This window comes from Globicephala melas, chromosome 19 (genome assembly GCF_963455315.2).
Source record: "Globicephala melas chromosome 19, mGloMel1.2, whole genome shotgun sequence".
In the NCBI taxonomy this organism is placed as follows: domain Eukaryota; kingdom Metazoa; phylum Chordata; class Mammalia; order Artiodactyla; family Delphinidae; genus Globicephala; species Globicephala melas.
This window is the reverse complement of record NC_083332.1, coordinates 1086770-1110041: the sequence shown is the minus strand read 5'-3', so window position 1 is coordinate 1110041 and position 23272 is coordinate 1086770. Positions and strand designations below refer to the sequence as shown.

Below are 23272 nucleotides of genomic sequence, written 5' to 3'. Positions count from 1 at the left end.
AAACTCCTTCAATATCACTGCCGGCCACGTTTGCAATATTCATAAGGCCCTTTCTTCAGTGTGAACTCTGTGATGTTTAAGCAAGTGGCACTTTTGGGTGAAAGATTTACCACATTCCTTGCACTGAAAAGGCTTTTCTCCAGTGTGGATTTTCCTATGGATGCGGAGGAGCTGTCTTTGCTTAAAGGCTTTCCCACATTCAGTACACCCATAAGGCCTTTCTCCAGTGTGAACTCTGTGATGATCATAGAGAGAGGATCGACTAGTAAAAGAATGCCCACATTCACTGCACTCATAAGGCCTTTCTCCATTGTGAACTCTCTCATTATAGTGGAGGCCACCCTTAGCAACAAAAGATTTCCCACATTCACTGCACTCATAAGGCTTTTCTCCAGTGTGAACTCTCTGATGTGCAAGGAAATTGGATTTGCGGGCAAAAGATTTTCCACACTGGGTGCATCGATAAGCTTTTTCTCCAGTGTGAACTCTCTGATGCTCAATTAACATGCATTTTTCAATGAAAGGTTTAGCATATTCCTTGCATTCATAAGCCTTTTCTCCACTGTGGATCTTCCTATGTGCTCTGAGGTACTTCCTTAGGCTAAAGGATCTGCCACATTCACTGCAGTCACAGAGTGTTCTTCCACAGTTAACTCTCTGCTGTCCAAGGGGACCAGATTTGTGGCTAAAATAATTTCCACAATGGCTGCATTAGTAAGGCCTTTCTCCAGTGTGAACTTGCTCAGGCTGAATAAGTTTACATGTTTGGGTGTAGGCTTTCCCACATTTGCTGTACGCACACAACCTTACACTAGTAAGGACTCTTTCATCCTGAACAAGTATTTCTGTGTGGCTGGAGGCTTTCGTGCCTTCTCGCCAGCTGTGATGATATTTTCCACTGTGAAATACAGCTTCACACTCTTTACTGTTTTTTCATTTCTTCCTGGTAATAATGGCCTGTGGCTGAACTCCCATGTTGGCCACGAAGTCATTCCCAATCTCCATGTAGGTAGGTAGATTCCCTATTGTGTGGATTGGGCAGCTTTTCCAAAATGAGGGTCTCTGCATACCATATTGTATGGGATTCTCTCTGATGTGCTGCTTCTGGTGCTCTTGAAGGTTTTCAGTGAAATAGAACTGTTTCCCACATGCCCCACATCTGTATGCTTTCTGCTCCCTATCTGTTCCTTGCTCTTCAGCCAAGTGCAAAATGTCTCTCAAGACTGCAATGCCCATTTTACAGGGCTGGGTCTTCTCAGGAGACAAACCTGCCCTGGGGGTCCTCATCTGTGACACTCCTTCTTCAGATACACTCTGTTCAGAAGTCATCTCTTCATCCTCAACTCAGGAAAAGAACCTGAAAACAAAGAAGTGATGGTGAAGTTCATGTTGACTTTATTGGGGGGAGTAAGGCCAGCACAATTCTACATTTGGCACGTGAAAGAACGAGTCCATAGGATCGTATTCAGGAAATGAATTTGGGGTCAACTTGAGAAGCAGCTGCTCTCACCAAGTACAGGACACAAGGACTGGATGTGGCCCAAGGCGATAGGCGTCCTCTATAATTCACTCCTCTGTCAATGGCTTTTACCAGGACCCCATCTCCTGGTGACCTGTGATAGTGTACAGAAGTGTATGTCCAGACCTCCAAAAATCTGACTGCAAACATGTCGCTGGCATTCAAGAAATATTAAAGGATTCCTTATGTTGAGAACACAAGCAGTGTCAGTAGGTACTATGGGAAAATCAGTGTAAAGACCACATGAGATAAGTGGTTTAGAGAGGTGTTAGAGAATGAATCCGAGGCCGGAGTCATACTAAAAATGGGAAATAGAAAAGACAAGTTGGCAGAATGTCACGAATGGAGAAAATCGAGAGAAGTGCTTTGCAGCCACCGACAGTGGCACTAAAACATTAGTCACAAGGAATTCATACTTCCTGATATGACTTGAACACAGCCCTGATATCATGGCCTCTCTCAGCTGCCATTCATCGTAATCAGGCTACCTCTGAGGCTTCTTGCTGAAACCAGATTCATGTCCATTCCGTAAAGCCCTAATGACTCTCCATACCAATCTGACCAACTACACGGGAAACAAATAATACAAGTCCTAACATAGTCAGGATGGCTGAATAGCCAACACTGGCCCAGAGGAACTCAGTACACAATACACAACATTTAAATATTACATAAAGAATGTCTGGTGGGCTTCCGTGGCGGCGCAGTGCTTGAGAGTCCGCCTGCCGTTGCAGGGGACACGGGTTCGTGCCCCGGTCCGGGAGGACCCCATATGTCGCGGAGCAGCTGGGCCCGTGAGCCATGGCCACTGAGCCTGCACGTCTGGAGCCTGTGCTCCGCAACGGGAGAGGTCACAACAGTGAGAGGCCCGTGTACCGACAAAAAAAAAAAAAAAAAAAAGAATGTCTGGTGGAAGGACTTTCCTGGTGGTACAGTGGTTAAAACTCTTTGTTTCTAATGCAGGAGGCACAGCTTTAATTCTTGGTCGGGCATGCCATGCAGTGTGGCCGAAAAAAAAAAGAACATCCGGTGGAGCCAGAGGGAAGGATATACAGTGGATGGAGTACAAAATGTTAGGAATGTATCTCCCCACCTAAACAACTATTGTACTGGCAGAACCTAATTGATCTAACTCTTTGCAACCATGGCGTCTTCTGAAAATCTGCAGTGTCCCACAAAACAGTTTGAAAAGACAAAGCTTCAGAATCAAAATCAGATATCACAGGGATGTGTGAACGATCACACTGGGAATATAAAATAATCATGACTAATATGCTAATTAATGTCTACTAATGGATAAAGCAGCCAGCATACAATGCCAGAAGGGAAATGTAAGCTGAGAGATGAAAATTTTAAAAATGGACTAAAAAGAAATGCTAAAGATCAAGTACACTATAACAGAAATTAAGAATGATGTGATGGGCTTATTCATACCCTGCATACAGCTAATGAAAGAACATTTAAGCTTCATGTTCTCTTAGGAGAAACTTCCAAAACTGAAAAGCGAACTGAAAAATGACAAAAAATAAAATAAAATAAAATACCGGAATATACAACACGCGTGTGAGAGCAACAAAAAATTTAACACACACATATGGAAACATCTCAAACAGAATGAAAAAAAGAAACGGAAGAAATAACTGAGGCAATAATGATGGAGAATTTCTAACAAAATGATGTCAGACACCAACAAACAGATCCAGAAAGCTCAGGGAACATGAGGCAGGTTTAATGCCAAAACAACTACATCTTTAGGCTTACCACATTCAAATGCAGAAAACAACAACCTAAAAGAGGCTAAAGGAATCAAGACCTTTCCCAAGAGGAGCCAAAAAAAACCAATTACATTTGAATTCTCCTTAGAACTCAGGGAAATAAGAACTGAATGGAGTAAAATATTCAAAGTGGTAAGAGAGAGGGGACATCACCAACCTAGAATTTGGTAACCAGCAACATAAATCTCCAACACTGATGATGAAATAAACACGTTCTTTTTTTTTTGTTTTTTTGTTTTCTTTTGTTGTTGTTGTTTTGTTTTTGCGATACACGGGCCTCTCACTCTTGTGGCCTCTCCCGTTGCGGAGCACAGGCTCCGGACACGCAGGCTCAGCAGGCACGGCTCACGGGCCCAGCCGCTCCGCGGCATGTGGGATCTTCCCGGACCGGGGCAAGAACCCGTGTCCCCTGCATCGGCAGGCGGACTCTAAACCACTGCACCACCAGAGAAGCCCTAAACACGTTCTTAGACACAGAAAAATTGTGAGACTATATTAGAAGTAGTTCTTCAGAGAGGAAAAATGATGTAGATCAAAAATTTGGGTTTCATAGAGAAAGGAAGAGCATCAGAGAAGATAAAAACTTTCATTGACCTAAAACTGACATGAGACACTGTATTTCTTTAAGTTGTACCACATGATTTGATTTATGTATACACTGCTATGACTACCACAATAAGTTTAGTTAACATACATAGGTACATTTTTTTTTCTTGTGATGGGAACTTTTTTTTTTTTTTTTTGTGATGGGAACTTTTAAGATCTACCCTTCTGGAAACTTCTAAATATACAATACAGTTGTACTAACTAAAGTCACTATGCTGTGCACTACATCCCCAGGATTTACTCATCTTATAACTAGAAGTCTGTAACTTCTGACACCCTTCACTCACTTCATCTAACCACCTGCCCAGTTCTGGCAATCACTAATCCTTTGTCTGTATCTGAGTTTGGTGTTGTTCTTGTTTTAAAGATTCAGCATGTAAGTATACTCATGTAGTACAGTTAAACCTGCTTGGGTCCACTTGTACATGGATATTTTTCAACAAATATACACAGGATCACGTGATCTGTAGTTGGATGAATCCACAGATGGGAAAACTTCAGAATCAGAGGGCTGACTATGGGACTTCAGCATCCACAGATTTCAGTATATGCAGGGGCTCCTGGAACCAATCCTCCGTGGAAACAGTGGGACAAGTGGATTTGTCTTTCTCTCTCAGACTTATTTCACTTAGCATAATGTCCTCAAGGTCTATCTATGTTGAGGCAAATGGCAAGATTTCCATCTTTTTTTATGATTGTATAATATTGAATAATATGCCATATATACCACATGTTTGTTAGATCCACTCATCCATCAATGGACACTTAGGTTGTTTCCATCTCTTGAATATGATAAATAATGCTGCAATAAACGTGAGGCACAGATACCTTTTTGATATGATAATTTCACTCCCTGTGGATAAATACACAGAGGTGGAATTGCTGGACCATACAGAAGTTCCTTTTTTAATTTTTTAAGGATTCTCCGTACTGTTTTCCATAGTAGTTGCAACAATGTATACATTCCCACCAACAGTGCACAAGGGGTCCCTTTTCTCCACAACTTCACCAACACTTATTTCTTCTCTTTCTCATAACAGACATTGTAACACGTGTCAGGTGGTATCTCATTGTGTTGTTTTTTTTTAATTTAAGAAAAAATTTTTAATTTACTTATTATTTATTTTTGGCTGCATTGGGTCTTTGTTGCTGTGCACAGCTTTCTCTAGTTGCGGCGAGCAGAGGATAATCTTCACAGTGCTACATGGGCTTCTCACTGCAGTGACTTCTCTTGTTGCAGAGCTGGGGCTCTAGGTGCACGGGCTTCAGTAGTTGTGGCACACGGTCTCAGGAGTTGTGGTTCTCAGGCTCTAGAGTGCAGACTCAGCAGTTGTGGTGCACGGGCTTAGGTGCTCCGCAGCATGTGGGATCTTCCTGGAACAGGGCTCAAATCCATGTCCCCTGCATTGGCACGTGGATTTTTAACCACTGAGCCACTAGGGAAGCCCTATTTTTTAATTTATTTTTGGCTGCATTGGGTCTTTGTTGCTGCGTGTGGGCTTTCTCTAGTTACGGCAAGCAGGGACTACTCTATTGTTGTGGTACACGGGCTTCTCATTGTGGTGGTTTCTCTTGTGGTGTAGCATGGCCTCTATGCATGCCAGCTTCAGTAGTTGTGGTGCATGGGCTTAATTGCTCCACAGCATGTGGGATCTTCCCGGACCAGTGTTCAAACCCATATCCCCTGCATTGGCAGGTGGATTCTTAACCCCTATGCAATCCAGGGAAGTCCAGAAATCCACTTTAAATACCCACCTGCGGGAATTCCCTGGCAGTCCAGTGGTGAGGACTCGGCACTTTCACTGCTTTAGCCTGGGTTCAATCCCTGGTCAGGGAACTAGGACACTGCAAGCTGTGGTGCAGCCAAAAAAATAATAATAAATAAAAATAAAATCCACCAATCATGATCTCATCAACAGATGTGGGGTGGGGGGGATCTTAGAAAATCCAACACCCATTCATGATCAAAATCTCCATTTCCTAGTAATCTAAAAATAGGTAACAACTTCAACTTTATCTAAATAAAGCTCTACAGCTATCATCATATTTACTAGAGAAAAACTAGAAACATTCTCAGTAACATGAAGAAAGCAAGGATGTTCCCTCCTACAACTCGCTTTCCACTTCACACTATAAGTCATAACTAATGCAATGAGAAGAGAAAGTTGTATTAAAGTTATACTGATCAGGAAGCAAGGAATCAAACTGCCTTCATTCATAGATGATATAACCAGCTATGTAAAAACCAAAATATAGAACAACAACAACAAAAAATCCTGAAACTAGGAAGCAATTATAGCAAAGTTTCAGCATACAAGGATAAGATACAAAAGTCAATCACTTTCCTATACATCAGGAATAAACAAGTGAAATGTGAAATTAAAAACACAAGACCATGTGCATTAATACCCCCACCACCGAACAAATGGAGAGAGAAAGGAAGAAATACTTAGTTATAAATCTACCAAGACATGTACAAGATCTACATGAGGGAAACTATAAAACTTTGATGAAAAAATCAAAGAACTAAATAAATGGAAAGATATTTCACGTTCATAAATAGGAAGACCCACTACAGTCAAGATGTCAGTTCTTCCCAACTTCACCTATAGTTTCAATGCAGTCCAAATCATAACCCCAGGAAGTAATTTTGTGGATATAAATAAACTGATCCTAAAGTTTATACACAGAGGCAAAAGTACTAGAATAGCCAACACCATACTGAAGAACGAAGGTTGCAGACTGACACTACTCAACTTCAAGACTTACTATCTTAAAAAAAAACAAAGAAAGAAAGAAAGAAAAAGTAAAATAAGACTTAGTATCTAAAGTAATCAAGCCTGGGAATTCCCTGGTGGTCCCTTGGTTAGGACTCCACGGTTTCACTGCTGAGGGCCAGGGGTTCAATCCGTGGTTGGGGAACTAAGATCCTACAAGAGGCCTAGCAGGCAAAAAAAAAAGAAGTAATCAAACCAGTGTGGTATTGTTGAAAGGATAGAGAAACTGATCAATGAAGAGTATTGACAGCGCAGAAATAGAGCCACAGAAATATACTCATCAGACCATTGACACATGAGCAAGTGCAATACAATGGAGAAAAATGAAGTTTTTTGAATAAATAGTACTGGAACAACTGAACATCACATGTCAAGAAATGAATTCTAGACACAAACCTTACACCCTTCACAAAAAATTAACTCAAAATGGATAATGGGCCTAAAAGTTAAGTACAAAAACCCCTTAAAATTCAGTATGAAAACAACAACCCAAATACAAAATGAGCAAAACACCTTAACAGACACCTCATTAAAAGAAGACATCCACATGAAAATTTAGCATATACAAAGATGCAAGGAAATACAAATCAAAAGCAGATACCAGGGCTTCCATGGTAGCGCAGTGGTTAAGAATCTGCCTGCCAACTCAGGGGACACGGGTTCGAGCCCTGGTCCGGGAAGATCTCACATGCCGGGTAGCAACTAAGCACCAGGGAGCAACCATGCGCCACAACTACTGAGCCTGCACCCTAGAGGTAAGAGCCACAACTACTGAGCTTGCATGCTGCAACTACTGAAGCCCGTGCACCTAGAGCCCGTACTCCGCAACAAGAGAAGCCACTGTAATGAGAAGCCTGTGCACCACAACAAAGGGTAACCCCTGCTTGCCATAACTAGAGAAACCCCATGCGCAACAACAAAGACCCAGTGCAGCCAAAAATAAAATAAATAAATAATTTAAAAAGGGCAGATACCAATACATACCTATAAAAATGGCCAAAATCCAAACACTGACAACACCATATCCTGGCAACAGTGTGAAGCAACAGGAATTTCATTCATTGCCGACTGGAATGCTTAATGGTACAGTCCACTATGAAAGGCAGTTTGGTACTTTCTTACTGAACTAAACATAATCTTATATCCTCCAGCAATTGTACTCTGTGGTATTTAGACAAAGGATTTGAAAACGGACATCCACACAAAAACCTTCAAACAGATATTTACAGTAGCTTTATCCACAACTTGCAAAACTTGGAAGTAATCAAGAAGTCCTTCAGTAGATGAATGGATAAACATGATACATCCAGAGAACAGCAATATTATTTACAGCTAAACTGCAATGAGTTATCAAGTCATGAAAAAACATGTAGAAAACTTAAATGCGTATTACTGTGTGAAAGAAGCAAAGATGAAAGGGCTACATACTGTATGAGTCCAAAGATATGCCATTCTCAAAAAGGGGAAATTAATGACAGAGTAAAAAAATAATCAGGGGATACAAAGGAGTATGGGGGAGGAAGGGATGAACAGGTGGGACACGGAGAATTTTTAGTTGAAAATGAACACATTTTTTATGATACTATAATGGTAAATACATGTCATTATACATTTATCAAAGCCCACAGAATGTACAACACCACGAGTGAACTCTATCGCAAATTTTAGATTTTGAGTGATAATGATGTGTTCGTGAAAGTTCATCAATTTTAACATTCAGATGGGGGATTTTTTTGATTCACCACAATCCCTATCAAAAACAATGATGCCTTCAAGAAACAGAAGAACTCAGACTCAAAATCACATAGATTCTCAAGGGATTCGATACAGCCAAAGTAATTGTGAAAAACAAAAAGTTGAAGGATTTACAACACATGAATTCAAACTGTCTTATACAGCTACAGTAAGCAAAACAGCATAAAGTGCTACTGGCCTAATGACAGATATATACTCCAATGGAATAGAACAGAGACTAGAGTGTCTAAAAATCAGCCGTCAAATATATGATGCAATAATTACTAAGAAGAGTATGGTTTCCACTGAATAAGGACAGCCTTTTCAACAAATGGTGCTGGGAATACCAGATACCCACATGCACAACAATGCAATTAGAACCTTACTTAACACCATACACAAAAACTCAAAGGCCTAAACGTAATATATATATCAAAGGCCTAAACTATAGGACTAAACAAAGGCCTCAAAATATATAAAAGGCCTAAACATAAGAGCTAACACTAAAAAATTCTAAGAAAAAAAAACAAGAAAAGCTTCAGAATGTTGGATTCAGCCATGATTTCTTGCCTTTGATAACAAAGGCAAAAGCAACAAAACGAAAACTACACAAACCGGACCTCATAAAGATGAACAATTTTTGTCTCATACCTTAATTTACACAATCTTATTTGTCATTTATAACTCAAGAAAGCTGGGGGGGGGGAAACGGAAAAAAATGAAAAACTTTTTAACATCAAAGGACACTATAAACACAGTAAGAAAGAAACCACAGATTGGGAGAAAACATTTCCAAAACACGTATACAAAAAGGGATTAAGGGCTTCCCTGGTGGCACAGTGGTTAAGAATCTGCCTGCCAATGCAAGGCACATGGGTTCGAGCCCTCGTCCAGGAATATCCCACTTGCCATGGAGCAACTAAACCCGCATGCCACAACTACTAAGCCTGCACTCTTGAGTCCGTGAGCCACAACTACTGAAGCCCATGTGCCACAACTACTGAAGCCTGCGTGCCTAGAGCCTGTGCTCCACAACAAGAGAAGCCACCGCAATAAGAAGCCCTCACACTGCAATGAAGAGGAGCCCCCGCTCGCTGCAACTAGAGAAAGCCCGCGCGCAGCAGCAGAAGACCCAACGCAGCCAATCAATCAATAAAATAAAAAAGAATAGCTCAACCCCTAAAAAAAAAAAAAAAAAAAAAAAAGGGGATTAATATCCAGAATCTATGGATAAATCTGTAATTCAACAACAACCAAAAAACCAACCTGATTAATTAATAAAAAAAGGACTAGACCAGATATTTTTCTAAAGATATACAAATGGCCAATAAGCACACCAAAAGGGATGTAATTGAAATGGGAAAGATATACCATTTCACACCCATTAGGATGGCTATGATCAAAAGAACAGAAAATAACAGGGACTCCCCTGGTGGTCCAGTGGTTAAGACTGCATGCTGTCACTGCAGGGGGTGCAGGTTCGATCCCTGGTAATCACTTCTTGGGGAACCAAGATTCTGCATGCCCCTCAGTGAGGGCAAAACAAAACAAAACAAAACAAAAAACAGAAAATAACAGATTCTGGGACTTCCCGGGTGGCACAGTGGTTAAGACTCCATGCTCCCAATGCACGGGGCTGGGGTTCGATCCCTGGTTAGGGAACTAGATCCCACATGCATGCCACAACTAAGAGTTTGCATGCCACAACTAAGTAGCCTGTGTGGTGCAACTAAGAAGCCTACAAGAAGCAACAAAGGAGCCCATAAGCCACAACTAGGGAGCCCGCCTGTGACAACTAAGACCCGGCACAACAAAAATAAATTAATTAATTAATAAATAAGAAAGAAAGAAAGAAAGAAAGAAAATAACAGACACTGGTGTGGATACAGTGAAACTGGAACCTTGAAAAAGTGTCTTGCAGCCATACTTCATGGTCTGTTGTAGTAGTGACCACATCAGTGACAATACTGTCACACAGTCACACAAAAAAATGTCAGGTACCAAAATGGAGCAAAACCTGAGTACCATTAATTTGGACAGTCACTTGGCCATAGAAAGGGCAAACAAGGAAGGATCTACAACCAGGCAGAGGGGAAGACTACTGACCCTAAAAAGGCGACAGGAATAATAGCAAAGATAAACAAATGGGACGTAATCAAACTTATAAGCTCTGGCAGAGCAAAGTAAATCATAAGCCAAACAAAAAGATAACTTATTGCCAAATAATGTAACTGAAAAGGGCTTAATTTTCCAAAATATCTAAGCAGCCATACAACTCAGTAACAGAAAACAAACAACCCAGAAGACCTAAATAGACATTTCTCTAAAGCAAAAACGCAGATGGGCAATAAGCACATGAAAAGATGCTCATTATTGCTAATTATCAGAGAAATGCAAATCAAAACTATTGAATACAATGAGGTATCACCTCACACCAGTCAGAATGGCCATCATTAAAAAATCTACAAATAACAAGTGTTGGAGAGGGTGTGGAGAAAAAGGAAACCTCTTACACTGCTGCTGGGACTGTAAATTGGTACAGCCACTGTGGAGAACAGTATGGAGCTTCCTCAAAAACCGAAAAATAGAGTTACCATATATTCCAGCAATCCCATTCCTCGTGGTATATCCAGAGAAAAACATGGTTTGAAAGGATACATGCACCCCAATGTTCAATGCAGCACTGTTTACAATATCCAAGACATGGAAGCAACCTAAATGTCCGTAGACAGTTGAATGGATAAAGAAAATGTGGTGTTTATATACCACAGAAAATTACTCAGCCACTGAAACGAATGAAATAATGCCATTCACAGCAACATGGATGAACCCAGAGATTGTCATACTGAGTGAAGTAAGTCACAAAGACAAATAACGTATGTTATCGATTATATGTGGAATCTAAAAAGAATTGATACATATAAACTTGTTTAGAAAACAGAAACAGATTCACAGACATAGAGAATGAACTTGTGGTTGCCAAGGGGGAAGGGGGAAGGGGATGGATAGTTAGGGAGTTTGGAATTGACATGTAAACACTGCTGTATTTTAAACGGAAAACCACAGACCTACTGTACAGCAGAAATTAAAACAAAATTGTAAATCAACAATACTTCATTAAAATTAAAAACAATCAACAAAAAAAACTACTGACCCTGAATCTTTAGCTGCAACTTCGGGGCTACTGGTGTTCGGGCACTAAGGATTAGAGATGCACTCTGCCTAGCCATAGTAACCACAGCACATAACCAAGGAATTTAAGAAGAAAGCAGTGCCCATGTTCCAGATGTGAGGACAGAGCTGCCCTTGAGGAAGAGAAGAAAGGAAGAACCTAGCTCAGAGGATAGGGGTGGGTGTGAGGGCCTTACCCAGCATGCATACAACTGCAAAGTTCTCCAGCATGACATCAAGTTACAGGTGTATCTGAACCTCATCAAGAAGACACCATTCCTCCCAGGAGAAGTACACGGCCACATCCTCAAAGGTCACACTGCCCTGGTATAAGAGGAACAAATTAAACCATGAACGGTCTCACCCCTGAAAACCCACAATCCATCTTCCCACACATTTCCCCTACTGCCCAAAAAGATGGAGCCATTTGAGACCTGGGGTAGAAAACTTCCCTCCTCTGATCTGAATCTCCCAATACCTCCAGAACACACAGGCAGTCATTTGAAGCCGAAATCCTGCTTTTCTGTGCTGTTTATTCCCACCAGAAAATAAAGGAGACCTGCACTTACCTAAACCAACTCAACCTCACCTCAAAGTACTTCCACATACTGGTGTGGGTTCTGGAGTAACCTTCCATACTCCCTCCATAGAACGTCTGGGCCTGCACTCAGTACCCAGAGCATGAGGTTCTCCAAGGTCCCCCAACCAAAAAGCTAGTAGAATGGCAGATGAAGAGCCCTAAGACACTTCAAATACAGAGAATGCGTGCCTGGGGGTCAAAACAAGTGAGGGATTGGGACAACCTCCATTCACTGAAAGTGCTTCTGCAGCCCTGGGAATCTGTGGGAACAAGCAGGCCATAGAAGAAAGTGACCATGGTGGTACTCCAGGGGATCAGACCTTCCCTGGCCCTATGGCGGAACCAGAGCCAGATAATCTCGGGCTGACTGGCTAATCTCCCCTCCCTGCCTCCGTTCCCAGTGCTGCCGTTTATCAGTTGTGACCTTGGAAATTCCACAACTTCCCTCTGCCTCAAAGTCCTCATCGCCCACCTAGAGTCTTTTCTTCCACTGAACAGGCTTTGGAGAATTTTTAAAAGCCTAACTCAGATTGTGTCCTTCCTTTGCTCAAAACTCTCCACCGATCCGAGGGCCCTAAGAAGAAAAGTATAGCCTCTCAGCTACCACTGCAGATACAGCCTGGCCTCAAACTTGATTCCTCGCAGAAACAAGACGGAATACACGTCTCCGGAATGTTCCTGCTTTGGTTGCATCTCCAAGCCTCACTCACACCGCATACACTGGTGGTCAGAAATAGATAAAACACCCCTGAAGCCCTCACTGTCCTGGACCAGACGTGACCAGGCGCCGCTCACTCGGGGCGTTTGTATTTCGGTGGGGAAACGGGCAGGCGAGAACCCGGAGACCGCAGCGTTTACCTGAGGTTGGTCCCTCAGTGCAGGAGCCGCCATCGGAGCCTTTGCGCGGAGCGGAGCGTCGACAGTCCAGCGACCGGGTCGGAGTCGGCACGGTTACTCCCCGCAAGCGGCGTCGTCGTCTCCGTCCCTAAGACCCGTCCCTGTGTAGTGCGCATAAACCCTCCACTTTCGCCTCCTAGACCCCTCACCTCTTTCTCAACACCGTACAGCGGAGCTATTGACCAGGTCCACAGCCTCATCAACAATCAAGACGTCTGCCACGAAGACACCGGAAGTCCCCCTCCCTGATGTTCCCCCTCCCGGAAATGTCCATTTTCTACATTTTCGTTGGATGAACTTCGCCTTATCGCAAGTTCTTCCGGGTAATGTAAGGGTAAAGGCTCAAGAAGTGGCGCTCCCCACTAGAAACACCAGGAAAAAACCGAGTAGCATCGCGCGGAGCGCTGGGAAATCAATGGGGGGGGCAGGAGGGGAGGAGGCTCCATCCTTCTTAAGGTGTGGGGGATCCATGACAGAATTGGCGAGATTCATCGGAGCATTTAAGAGTCTTTAATGCTACTGATTACTTAAGTGTTTGGACATAATCTCAGACTCCTTGGAGCCAACCCAAGTTTACATCCACTGGTAATTAGAAGCAAGTAAACATTATTCTATTGCTCTTGAAATGCATGCAGCCTGACGTGATAAAAGTAATTTTGTAAGCTATGGTCAGAGAAAAAAAAAAAAAGCTACAGGGCCGTAACTGGGAATATGGAGACGAGATATTCAGCAGGGCTGAGGCAGCTAAACAAGAGGGAAAGCACTACTTTTGGTCCCCCAGAAAAGGCTCTCCTGCCTGCATCGTCAGTGATTGTGCCCAACTGAGAAACGCTGAGGTATAATTGGGCACCAAAAATGGCTGTATTGTTGTTCTTTATACACCGCCTGCTCCACCAAGTCTGACTCACCAGCACCCTACTCACATGGCAGAACTTCTCTCTTAATCATAAGACCTAATCAGTCAATGCCTACCTTCTTTCTCTAGCCACAGATGGTGATCGTGTGTCTTTCTTTTTCTTTTTTCTTTTTCTTTCTTTGTTTCTCTCTTTCTCTCTCTCTTGGCTGTGTTGGGTGTTCATTGCTGCCCACGGGCTTTTCTCTAATTGTGGCAAGCAGGGGGCTACTCTTCATTGTGCTGCTCAGGGCTTCTCATTCTGGTGTCTTCTCTTGTTGGGGTGCATGGGCTCTAGGTGTGGGCTTCAGTAGTTGAGGGATGCGGGTCACAGAGCGCAGGCTCAGTAGTTGTGGCACACGGGCTTAGTTGCTGCGCAGCATGTGGGATCTTCCCGGACCAGGGATCGAACCCACATCCCCTGCATTGGCAAACGGATTCTTAACCACTCGCAACCAAGGAAGTCCTAGTGATTGTTCTAATCTTTAGTTCATAACTTCTTCACATTGATAGTTTATCAAAGGGACTGTGAGTGGCATACTCCTCTGCTGGTTTCCCTAAGAATTGATGAGCCAACCTCACATCAATTCCCTTTAAATCAGGTAAACTCCCTCTGCTCCACAGTAAAAAAGACTGCTGCCACTTCCTAGCTAATGTGTCTGCACCATGGTGGAGCGTCTATCATGGACCTTGCTCTGGATTAGTAAGATCCATATCCATTAAACCACTGATGTCTCTGTCCTTGTCTCTGGGCTCTTTCTTTGGTCTTCAGGCTGGGCAATTATTCATATATTATCCTGCCTCTGGGACAAGACCCCTTACTCTCTCCCAGCTGACCAGTGTCTCCAGCCTCCACCACTCCCGCCCTGCTGTGGCACCGCTCCACAGGGAGAAGGCAGAGCCAGTGTGGTTTCTCTGCATGTATGGTGGAGTGGGTGAGCTGTGGCCAAACAGCTACCATCAGAGATGTGGGCTGCTTCTCATGTACCAGTGGAGCAAGTTCCCACAATGGCCACTGCAGCCCCACCTGGGCTCTGCCCTGGGACTAGCTTGCCTCTTCATCCATAAATGGAGTCTTTCCCTGGTCTTGACTGCCCCAGATCCAGCTATATGTTGGGGCATGGAGTTAGTGTAGCCAGAGCATTTCTTCTGCTCTGGCCGGGGTGTGTGGTGAACCTGCTCACTGGAAACCGGCAGCTGCTGAAGCGGACCTCTCTCTGCCCGGTCCCAGGGCCAGGTGGGAGCATGCACACTCCTTCCAAACAGAGTCCAGGATCCTCCAAACTTTCTCTCTGTCCCACTGGTCCTCCGACAAGTAAGGAGGTTTGCTTCTACCATATAGAACCTAGGACTGGGTCACTCAATCTGTGGCTCGATCAGGTCACTGCCCTGTCTGGGTGTCTGCCCATGTGATCTCCCTTCTCCTCTGAGTCACACATCTTTTGACCCCAGTACTTTTCTTCCCTTCCTGTCCAATTACATATGTATGTTTCTTACATCCTTCGTTGTACAGGAGTCCTTCTGCCAGTTTCCATGTACACCTTGATTTCCTCTCAGCTATTCCTTAAGGAACAAAAGCAAACAAATGAGAAAAAAAAACCCTGTGTTCTTCAGAGGAAAAAAGGTCTCTTCCTTCTTGAACAACAGGAACTGACAGTCTCTGTCTAACCTATATTTTATTTTTAAATATTTATTTATTTATTTAGGCTGTGCCAGACCCTCATTGTGATATGCGCTATCTTTAGTTGCAGCATGCGGACTGCTCAGTTGTGGAATGTGAACGCTTAGTTGCGGCATGCATGGGGGATCTAATTCCCCGACAAGGGATTGAACATGGGACCCCTGTCTCTTTGCCTAAGCTTTAGTCAGATTCCTTTGAGCTCTCTTCCCCACTGGTCTTTGGCCTTTCCCACATCCTTGCAGGAATGGCTTAGCTCAGTCTCAGAAAGAAAACTGCAAAGGTAGTTAGGTAATAATCCAACCATTGATACCTGACCCTCTGATCAAATCCTCAATTCCTATTTCTGATATCTGATGTCTCAGGTCTTTCTTCAGCAAGATTCTTATTAAGTCAATGTAACAAGAACCCCCCTCACGCTTGATGTTTCCCATTAATAATTTTCCATCCACTGAACCCTTCAATCTGCTCCTTGTCTATAAATCCTCAGTTGTCTTTACTATATCTAAAGTTGAACTAAATTTTTCTCCCATATTGTAATAATCTTGACACATATCCCAGTGGTACTGAATAAAGAATGTCTTACCATTTTAATAAATATCAGAATAATTTTTTCCTTGCCACTGTTAAGTTCATTTCAGTTAAACCTGAACCTACTTCTATAGACACAGACAGAGGAAGGGAGGATCCTTATCCACCTCTCAAAAGAGGCACCTAGGGGGCCACCTGGGTACTCAGGGGCTTTCATGACACATGTACCCTCCCCTGTCCTCTAAATCAATGGAAGGAATTGCTAATACTGCCATTCCGGGACTAAGGAAATGGAAAACAAGGGCTGACAGGGAACTTCCTCAACCTCACAATCCCAGAGGGGGTCAGAGAGAATCCACGCAGAAGTCTCTGGACTCTGCAGCCCCAGGTCCTTCTTATGTCTTGCTCCAAGGACAACAGATAGTGTCAGGTGGTTCTGAGGAGTCCCATTCCCTTAGCTTGGAAATGAGAGAGAGGACTGAGGGTGTGCTTTTTGTTTTGGGGGGTGTGTTGGCCATGCCACGTGGCATGTGGGCCCATAGTTTCCCAACCACGGATCAAACCTGTGCCTCCTGTAGTGGAAGCCTGGAGTCTTAACCACTGGACAACCAGAAGCCCCTGAGTGTGTTTAGATGTAGTAGGAAACAGAAAGGTCATGGAGGGCACTGGGGGTGGAGGAGTGTGAGGTGATAAGAGGGTAGGAGGATGCAGGTGCGTTAATCTTGCAGCAAATGGACCATGTCTAGGGAGGAAAGAGGCAGAGGGTGGCTGTCCTCTACTCATGATCTCCCAGCAAGAGACAGGGATCTGGAATTCAATGCCAGGTTGCCTGGTTCAGAGCATGGGGATTCTGGTCACTGCACTCTGTTTCCCTCCCTATCCAGCTTTGAGGACTCAAGTAACACCTTGTCCATCCTGATACCCTCTGTCTCTCTCCCAAGAGCCCTGCTCATACCCCAGCCCCATGCAGATGAACACAACTATCTTTTGATTGGGAACCCACATCAATGGCTTTCCTGTGAATGACCCCATTTATATACCCAAACTGCCCACTGATCAGTCTATTATTAGTCTTCCAATTTGTGAAAGGAGGGGTCTGCACAGAGGTTGAGGAGTGTCCACAAAGGCACACAGCTGCCAGGCCTCTGATGACAGTGCTTCCTCTACACTGCACAGGTGTACTGGCTTCTCTTCTAAACCTCCCTGAATGGACTTCATCTGCTGTCTTACAGCAATGAACTACCTACACCTGACGTCTGCATCGCCACCAGGGCCTCCAGCTCCACCTCCCCCAGTGTACATCTCCCTGCAAACACCTTCCCTTTTGTGAAGTTGTTCACAGGGACAGCAGCACCAACCCAGGAAACCACACAGTCTTCAGTGTCACCCCAGATGTGATACTGGCCTCCACCATATGCCATATGCAGTGATTTGTTTCCAAGGGTCTGTCCATCTTCTGCACAAACTCGCTTCAGGATGTGCCTGTGTCCAAATTGTCCTGGTCACTATTCTGAGCACTGTGAGGGGCCCAAAATGACTAAGAATGTCCACTGTGGCACTCTCCCTGACCCCAAGGCTCTTCCTCCTAACCCCCTCACCCACTGCCCCACTGTCCCTCCTACCCCAACAGAAAAATATGAATCACCAAATGATTGCTAATAAGAAAGAATGTGCCCACATCGCCTCGGGACTCACCGTTGACAAACTTTAGTCCAAATGCTAAAGGCTCAGTGCAGGCTGACACCTCCCATAAAGGCTGTAAAACCCCACCCCAAGTCCTTCGCTTGACAAAGCTGCTCACAGATGTGAATCTCCAGCTTCTAACAAGTTGTGACCCAGTCCCTGAACTGAACACCATCAGTGCATCATCAAACTTGCGGTGATGTGGGAGAGGTTGTTTTTTCCAAGCCAGTCTGCACTCACCTCACCACACGGATACACGAGAACTGTGTGACTGTGTGTGGCTCACACATGAGAATTTTGAGCATTCCTAACACATACCTGTGCCACAATGTCCCTGGAGTGTTTGTGTGGCCACACCTGCTGTGCGGAGTCAGCACCTCCCATTTTATTTCCCCAACAGGGTCTCACTTCTGTCATACATCCTTTGTGTAATGGTACATTAGTTTGTAGGTCCAGGCTGAATCAACGGGTGTTAGCATTCAAAATCTAACACACAGTGTCCCTGGTTGTGCTGACATGGACTGACATTTAGAATACTTCCGTGTGTAATAAAGTTACTGGAGTTATGAAGGGCTCTTTTATTATATATATATATTTTTTGCTGTGTTGGGTCTTAATTGCTGTGTGCAGGCTTTCTCTAGTTTCAATGAGCAGGGGCTACTCTTCGAAGCTTTGCAAGGGCTATCATTGCAGTGGCTTCTCTTGTTGCAGAGCACAGGCTTCAGTAGTTGCCAAACGTGTGCCCTAAGGCACGCAGATTTCAGTAGTTGGGGTGCACAGGCTCACTTGCTCAGTGGCCTGTGGGATCTTCCCGGACCAGAGATCAAACCCATGTCCCCTGCATTGGCAGGTGGACTCTTAACCACTGTGCCATGAGGGTAGTCCCAGGGTTCTCTTATTTTAGAAATGCATTCTAAGAAGTTATGTATTCAAAGACATGATACCTAGGATTATAAATTTTAAAAACTACGAAGTAAGTCTTGATACACAAACACAAAAAAAGTGCATAAACAGGATAAATGATATAAGATACAGGAAGGGTCCAACACAGTCATTCCATTTATATATACATTTGAAAATAGCTATTACAAAAGTAGAATATGCTCTTGCATCAGTCATTTTAATGTTGAGGATAAATTAACAATGGCAGGAGGAAACCGGTTGGAGAGCTATACACAAGTATGTCAAAATGTACATTTCAACTAGGTAAAACTTAAGTCAACTATTCATCCAGTAAATGATTTTCAAAAGAAAGATGCAAAACCTATCACTTTATTATAATTCTACTATGGTTTATTAGCTACATTCTTAAAATTGCGGTTACTGTACCTGTAATGGTGGAAAAAGAATACAATAGTGGACTACTGGCAATGCTTCCCAAATGAATGTTCAGTGAAATTATGTTGGCAATTTGACCTTGATTATGGTTGGAATATTTATACACGGAAACCGGCAAACACTACAAACCAGAGATTAATTTATTGTGTAACTGAATGTCTGGACTTAACACTAAGGTAGAATATATTAATAATGCAGATTATTCCTAAACCTGTATAATGTATGTGGCCATTACATTATGCATAGTATAAAATTGAGAAAAACTTGAGAACATATTCTTTCACTATTCCAAATTACAATTACATTCAGAAAAGAAATCACTCACGTTATTGATGAATGAGTGAAATCTAACAGATGTCTTTGCTGTTCACCAGCTCTCTTTTGTCAAAAAAAAAAAGAAAATAGCCATATCTCACAAAATAAAAATAGGCAAAAGACAGAAATAGAAATTTAACCAGAGAGGAGACACAGGTAAAAAACAGACACATGAAAAACAAAAATTCAACATCAACAATCCTAAGAAAGGGAATTCCCTGGCAGTTCAGTGGTGAGGACTCCAGGCTCCCACAGCAGGGGGCATGGGTTAGATTCCTGATCAGAAGAACTAAGATCACACATACTGTGTGACACGGTCAAAAAGAAAAAAGAAATCCTGAAGAAATGTAATTAAAATCATAACTTTTTATAGATGAATTTTAAAGTCTTCATGGGAGGGGTCAGCCTACATTCAATCTTAGTTTTTAAGGTAGGTTGATCAAGTGTGGGTCCCAAGGCAGGGAGGGCAAGTTCTTGCTAATTAACAATCATCATTTTGGTGAGTTAACACTTTTTCTCGAGGGATGGGAGGAACAGTGAGGCAATGGATCAAGGGCTTAGGAAGAGGATGCTTGGAGACCAGGTCACGTAGGGCCATGCTGGACATTCTTAGTCCTTTTGTGTCCGTCACACTGCCCAGAACAGTGAGTGGGTCAACCACATAACAGGGCAACAGGAACATCCTGAGGTGGGTATGTAAAGATGGACAGGACCTTGGAAACGAATCACTGCATATGGCGATAGAACCTGTGTCAAATCTGGGGTGACACCAATGACCCAGTCCGGAGTCCCTGGCTTAGTGCTGCTGTCCCTGTGGAGAACTTCCCAAGCAGGATGGTGTTTCCAGGAGATGTGTACTGGTGAAAATGAAGCTGGAGACCCTGGTAGTGATGCAGATGTCAGATGTGGGTAGTTCATGGTCAGGACACAGCAAGTGGAGGCCCTGCTCAGAGGGGCAGGAGAGAAGACAGTGGACGGGTGCAGGGTGTAGAGGAACCACTCTCATCAAAGGCCTGGCATTAGTGAGCCCTTGTGGAAGTCCTTCAACATCTCTGAGCTGGACACCCCTTCTTTCACAAATGCCAATAATAATAACTGAATCACAGCACTGGATTTGTTGGATACATAAATGGAGTCAGTCACAGGAAAGTCATCAATATTGGTTCCCAGAGAAAAGATAATCCTGTCCATCAGCATGGGGCTGGGGTGTGAGCAGAGCTCCTTGTGTGGGTGTCGGAGCACAGAAGTGTCAGGATGGACAAGGTGTTCTTTCAGTCCCCAAACCTGGGGGTGGGGGCAGGGGAGGAGTGAAGTGACCAGACTCTCGATATCCTGAACCAGGCAACCTGGCATTGAAGCCCAGATCACTGTCCATTTCTGGGAGATCACAAACAGATGACACATCATCTCTGTGTCTCAGTTTCCTCTCTAGAAATGGTCCATTAGCTGCACAGGTTCTTCTCACTCTCTTACCACCTGGAACTCCTTCAATATCACTGCTGGCCATGTTCGTGATATTCATAAAGCCCTTTCTTCAGTATGAACTCTGTGATGTTTAATCAAGTGGCACCTTTGGGTGAAAGATTTACCACATTCCTTGCACTGAAAAGGCTTTTCTCCAGTGTGGATTTTCCTATGGATGCGGAGGAGCTGTCTTTGCTTAAAGGCTTTCCCACATTCAGTGCACCCATAAGGCCTTTCTCCAGTGTGAACTCTGTGATGATCATAGAGAGAGGATCGACTAATAAATGACTGCCCACATTCACTGCATTCATATGGCCTTTCTCCACTGTGAACTCTCTGATGACGAAGAAGGCTAGAGCTACCAGTAAAACATTTCCCACATTCACTGCACTTATAAGGCCTTTCTCCAGTGTGAATTCTCTGATGGTCACGAAGGCTCGACCTAGCAGTAAAAGATTTCCCACATTCACTGCATTCATAAGGCCTTTCTCCATTGTGAACTCTCTGATGATACTGGAGGCCACTCCTAGCAACAAAAGATTTCCCACATTCACTGCACTCATAAGGCCTTTCTCTAGTATGAACTCTCTGATGACACTTGATGTTTAGCCTAGGAGTTAAAGATTTCTCACATTTATTGTACTCATAAACCTGTTCTCCAGTGTGAAATTTCTTATGGGCATTGAGGTGTGCCTTTTGGCTAAAGAATTTCCCACATTCACTGCACTCAAAAGGCCTCACTCCACTGTGAGCTCTCCAATGATTACAAAGGTTCGACCTACTCGTAAATGATTTCCCACATTTATTGCACTCATAAGGCTTTTCTCCAGTGTGAACATTCATATGGGCACTGAGTTTTTCATTTCGAGTAAAGAATCTCCCACATTCACTGCACTTAAAAGGCCTTTCTCCACTGTGAATTCTCTGATGATTACAAAGGATCGACCAAGTAGTGAAAGATTTCCCACATTCACTGCACTCATAAGGCCTTTCTCCAGTGTGAACTCGCAGATGATAATAGAGGCCAGAGCTAGTAGTAAGAGATTTCCCACATTCATTGCACTCGTAAGGCTTTTCTCCAGTGTGAACTCTCTGATGTGCAAGGAAATTGGATTTGCGGGCAAAATATTTTCCACATTGGGTGCATTGATAAGGTTTTTCTCCAGTGTGAATTTTCTGATGTTCAATTAAGTTCCACTTTTGGATGAAAGATTTAGCACATTCCTTGCATTCATAAGGCTTTTCTCCACTGTGGATTTTCCTATGTGCTCTGAGGTACTTCCTTAGGCTAAAGGATTTCCCACATTCACTGCAGTCATAGCGTGTTCCTCCACAGTTAACTCTCTGATGTGTAAGGAAATGGGATTTGTGGCTAAAAAATTTTCCACAATGGCTGCATTCATAAGGCCTTTCTCCAGTGTGAACTTGCTCATGCTGAATAAGGTTAGTTCTTTGGGTGAAGGCTTTCCCGGATTCTCTGAACTCACAAAACCCTTCAGTAGTGAGGACTCTCTCATCCTGAATAAGTATTTCTGTGTATCTGGAGGCTTTCTTGCCTTCTCCCCAGCTGTGATGACCTTTTCCACTGTGAAAAACAGCTTCACACTCCTTACTGTTGTTCAGTTTCTTCCTGGTATTAGTGGTCTGTGGCTGAAGTTCCATGTTGGCCACGTAGTTGTTCCCAATCTCCATGTAGGTAGAGAGATTCTCCATTACATGGATTGTGCAGCTTTTGAAAAATGCGGGTCTCCCCATATCACAGCTGAAGGGTTTCTCGCTAATGTGCTGCTTCTGGTGCTCTTGAAGGTTTGCAGTGAAATAGAACTGTTTCCCACATGCCCCACATGTGTATGCTTTCTGCCCCCTATTTGTTCCTTGCTCTTCAGCCAAGTGCAAAATGTCTCTCAAAACAGGGATGCACATCTTACACGGCTGGGCCCTCTCAGGAGATGAACCTGCCCTGGGGGTCCTCATCTGTGACACTCCTTCTGCAGATACATTCTGTTCAGAAGGCATCTCTTCATCCTCAACTGCAGGAAAAGAACCTGAAAACAAAGAAGCGATGATGAAGTTCATGTTGAGTTTATTGCGGGGAGTGAGGCCATCACAAGTCTACATTTGACAAGTGAAAGAACCAGTCCACAAGATTGTGTTCAGGAAATGAATTTGGGGTCAAATTGAGAAGCAGCTGTTCTCACCAAGTACAGGACACAAGGACTGGATGGGGCCCAAAGCGAAAGGCGTCTTGTGCAATTCACTCCTTGTCAGTGGCCTTTACCAGGACTGCATCTCCTGGTGATCTCTGATAACGT

General features: G+C 43.5%; 1 protein-coding gene and 1 pseudogene across 3 annotated transcripts in view; both read right to left on the bottom strand.

Annotated features, from left to right (window-relative positions):
• Positions 1-14: 14 nt before the first annotated feature.
• LOC138842439 (zinc finger protein 211-like) lies at positions 15-21003 on the bottom strand (annotated as a pseudogene).
• LOC115847991 (zinc finger protein 211-like) overlaps positions 18510-23272 on the bottom strand; it is an 18608-nt gene continuing 13845 nt past the window's right edge. For all 3 annotated transcript variants that reach the window (XM_030848265.2, XM_070044358.1, XM_070044359.1), the window contains one exon: positions 18510-23005. In XM_030848265.2, coding sequence (XP_030704125.1) covers positions 21015-23005 — 1991 coding nt within the window. In that variant the 3' untranslated portion in view covers positions 18510-21014. The remainder of the gene's footprint in view (positions 23006-23272) is intronic.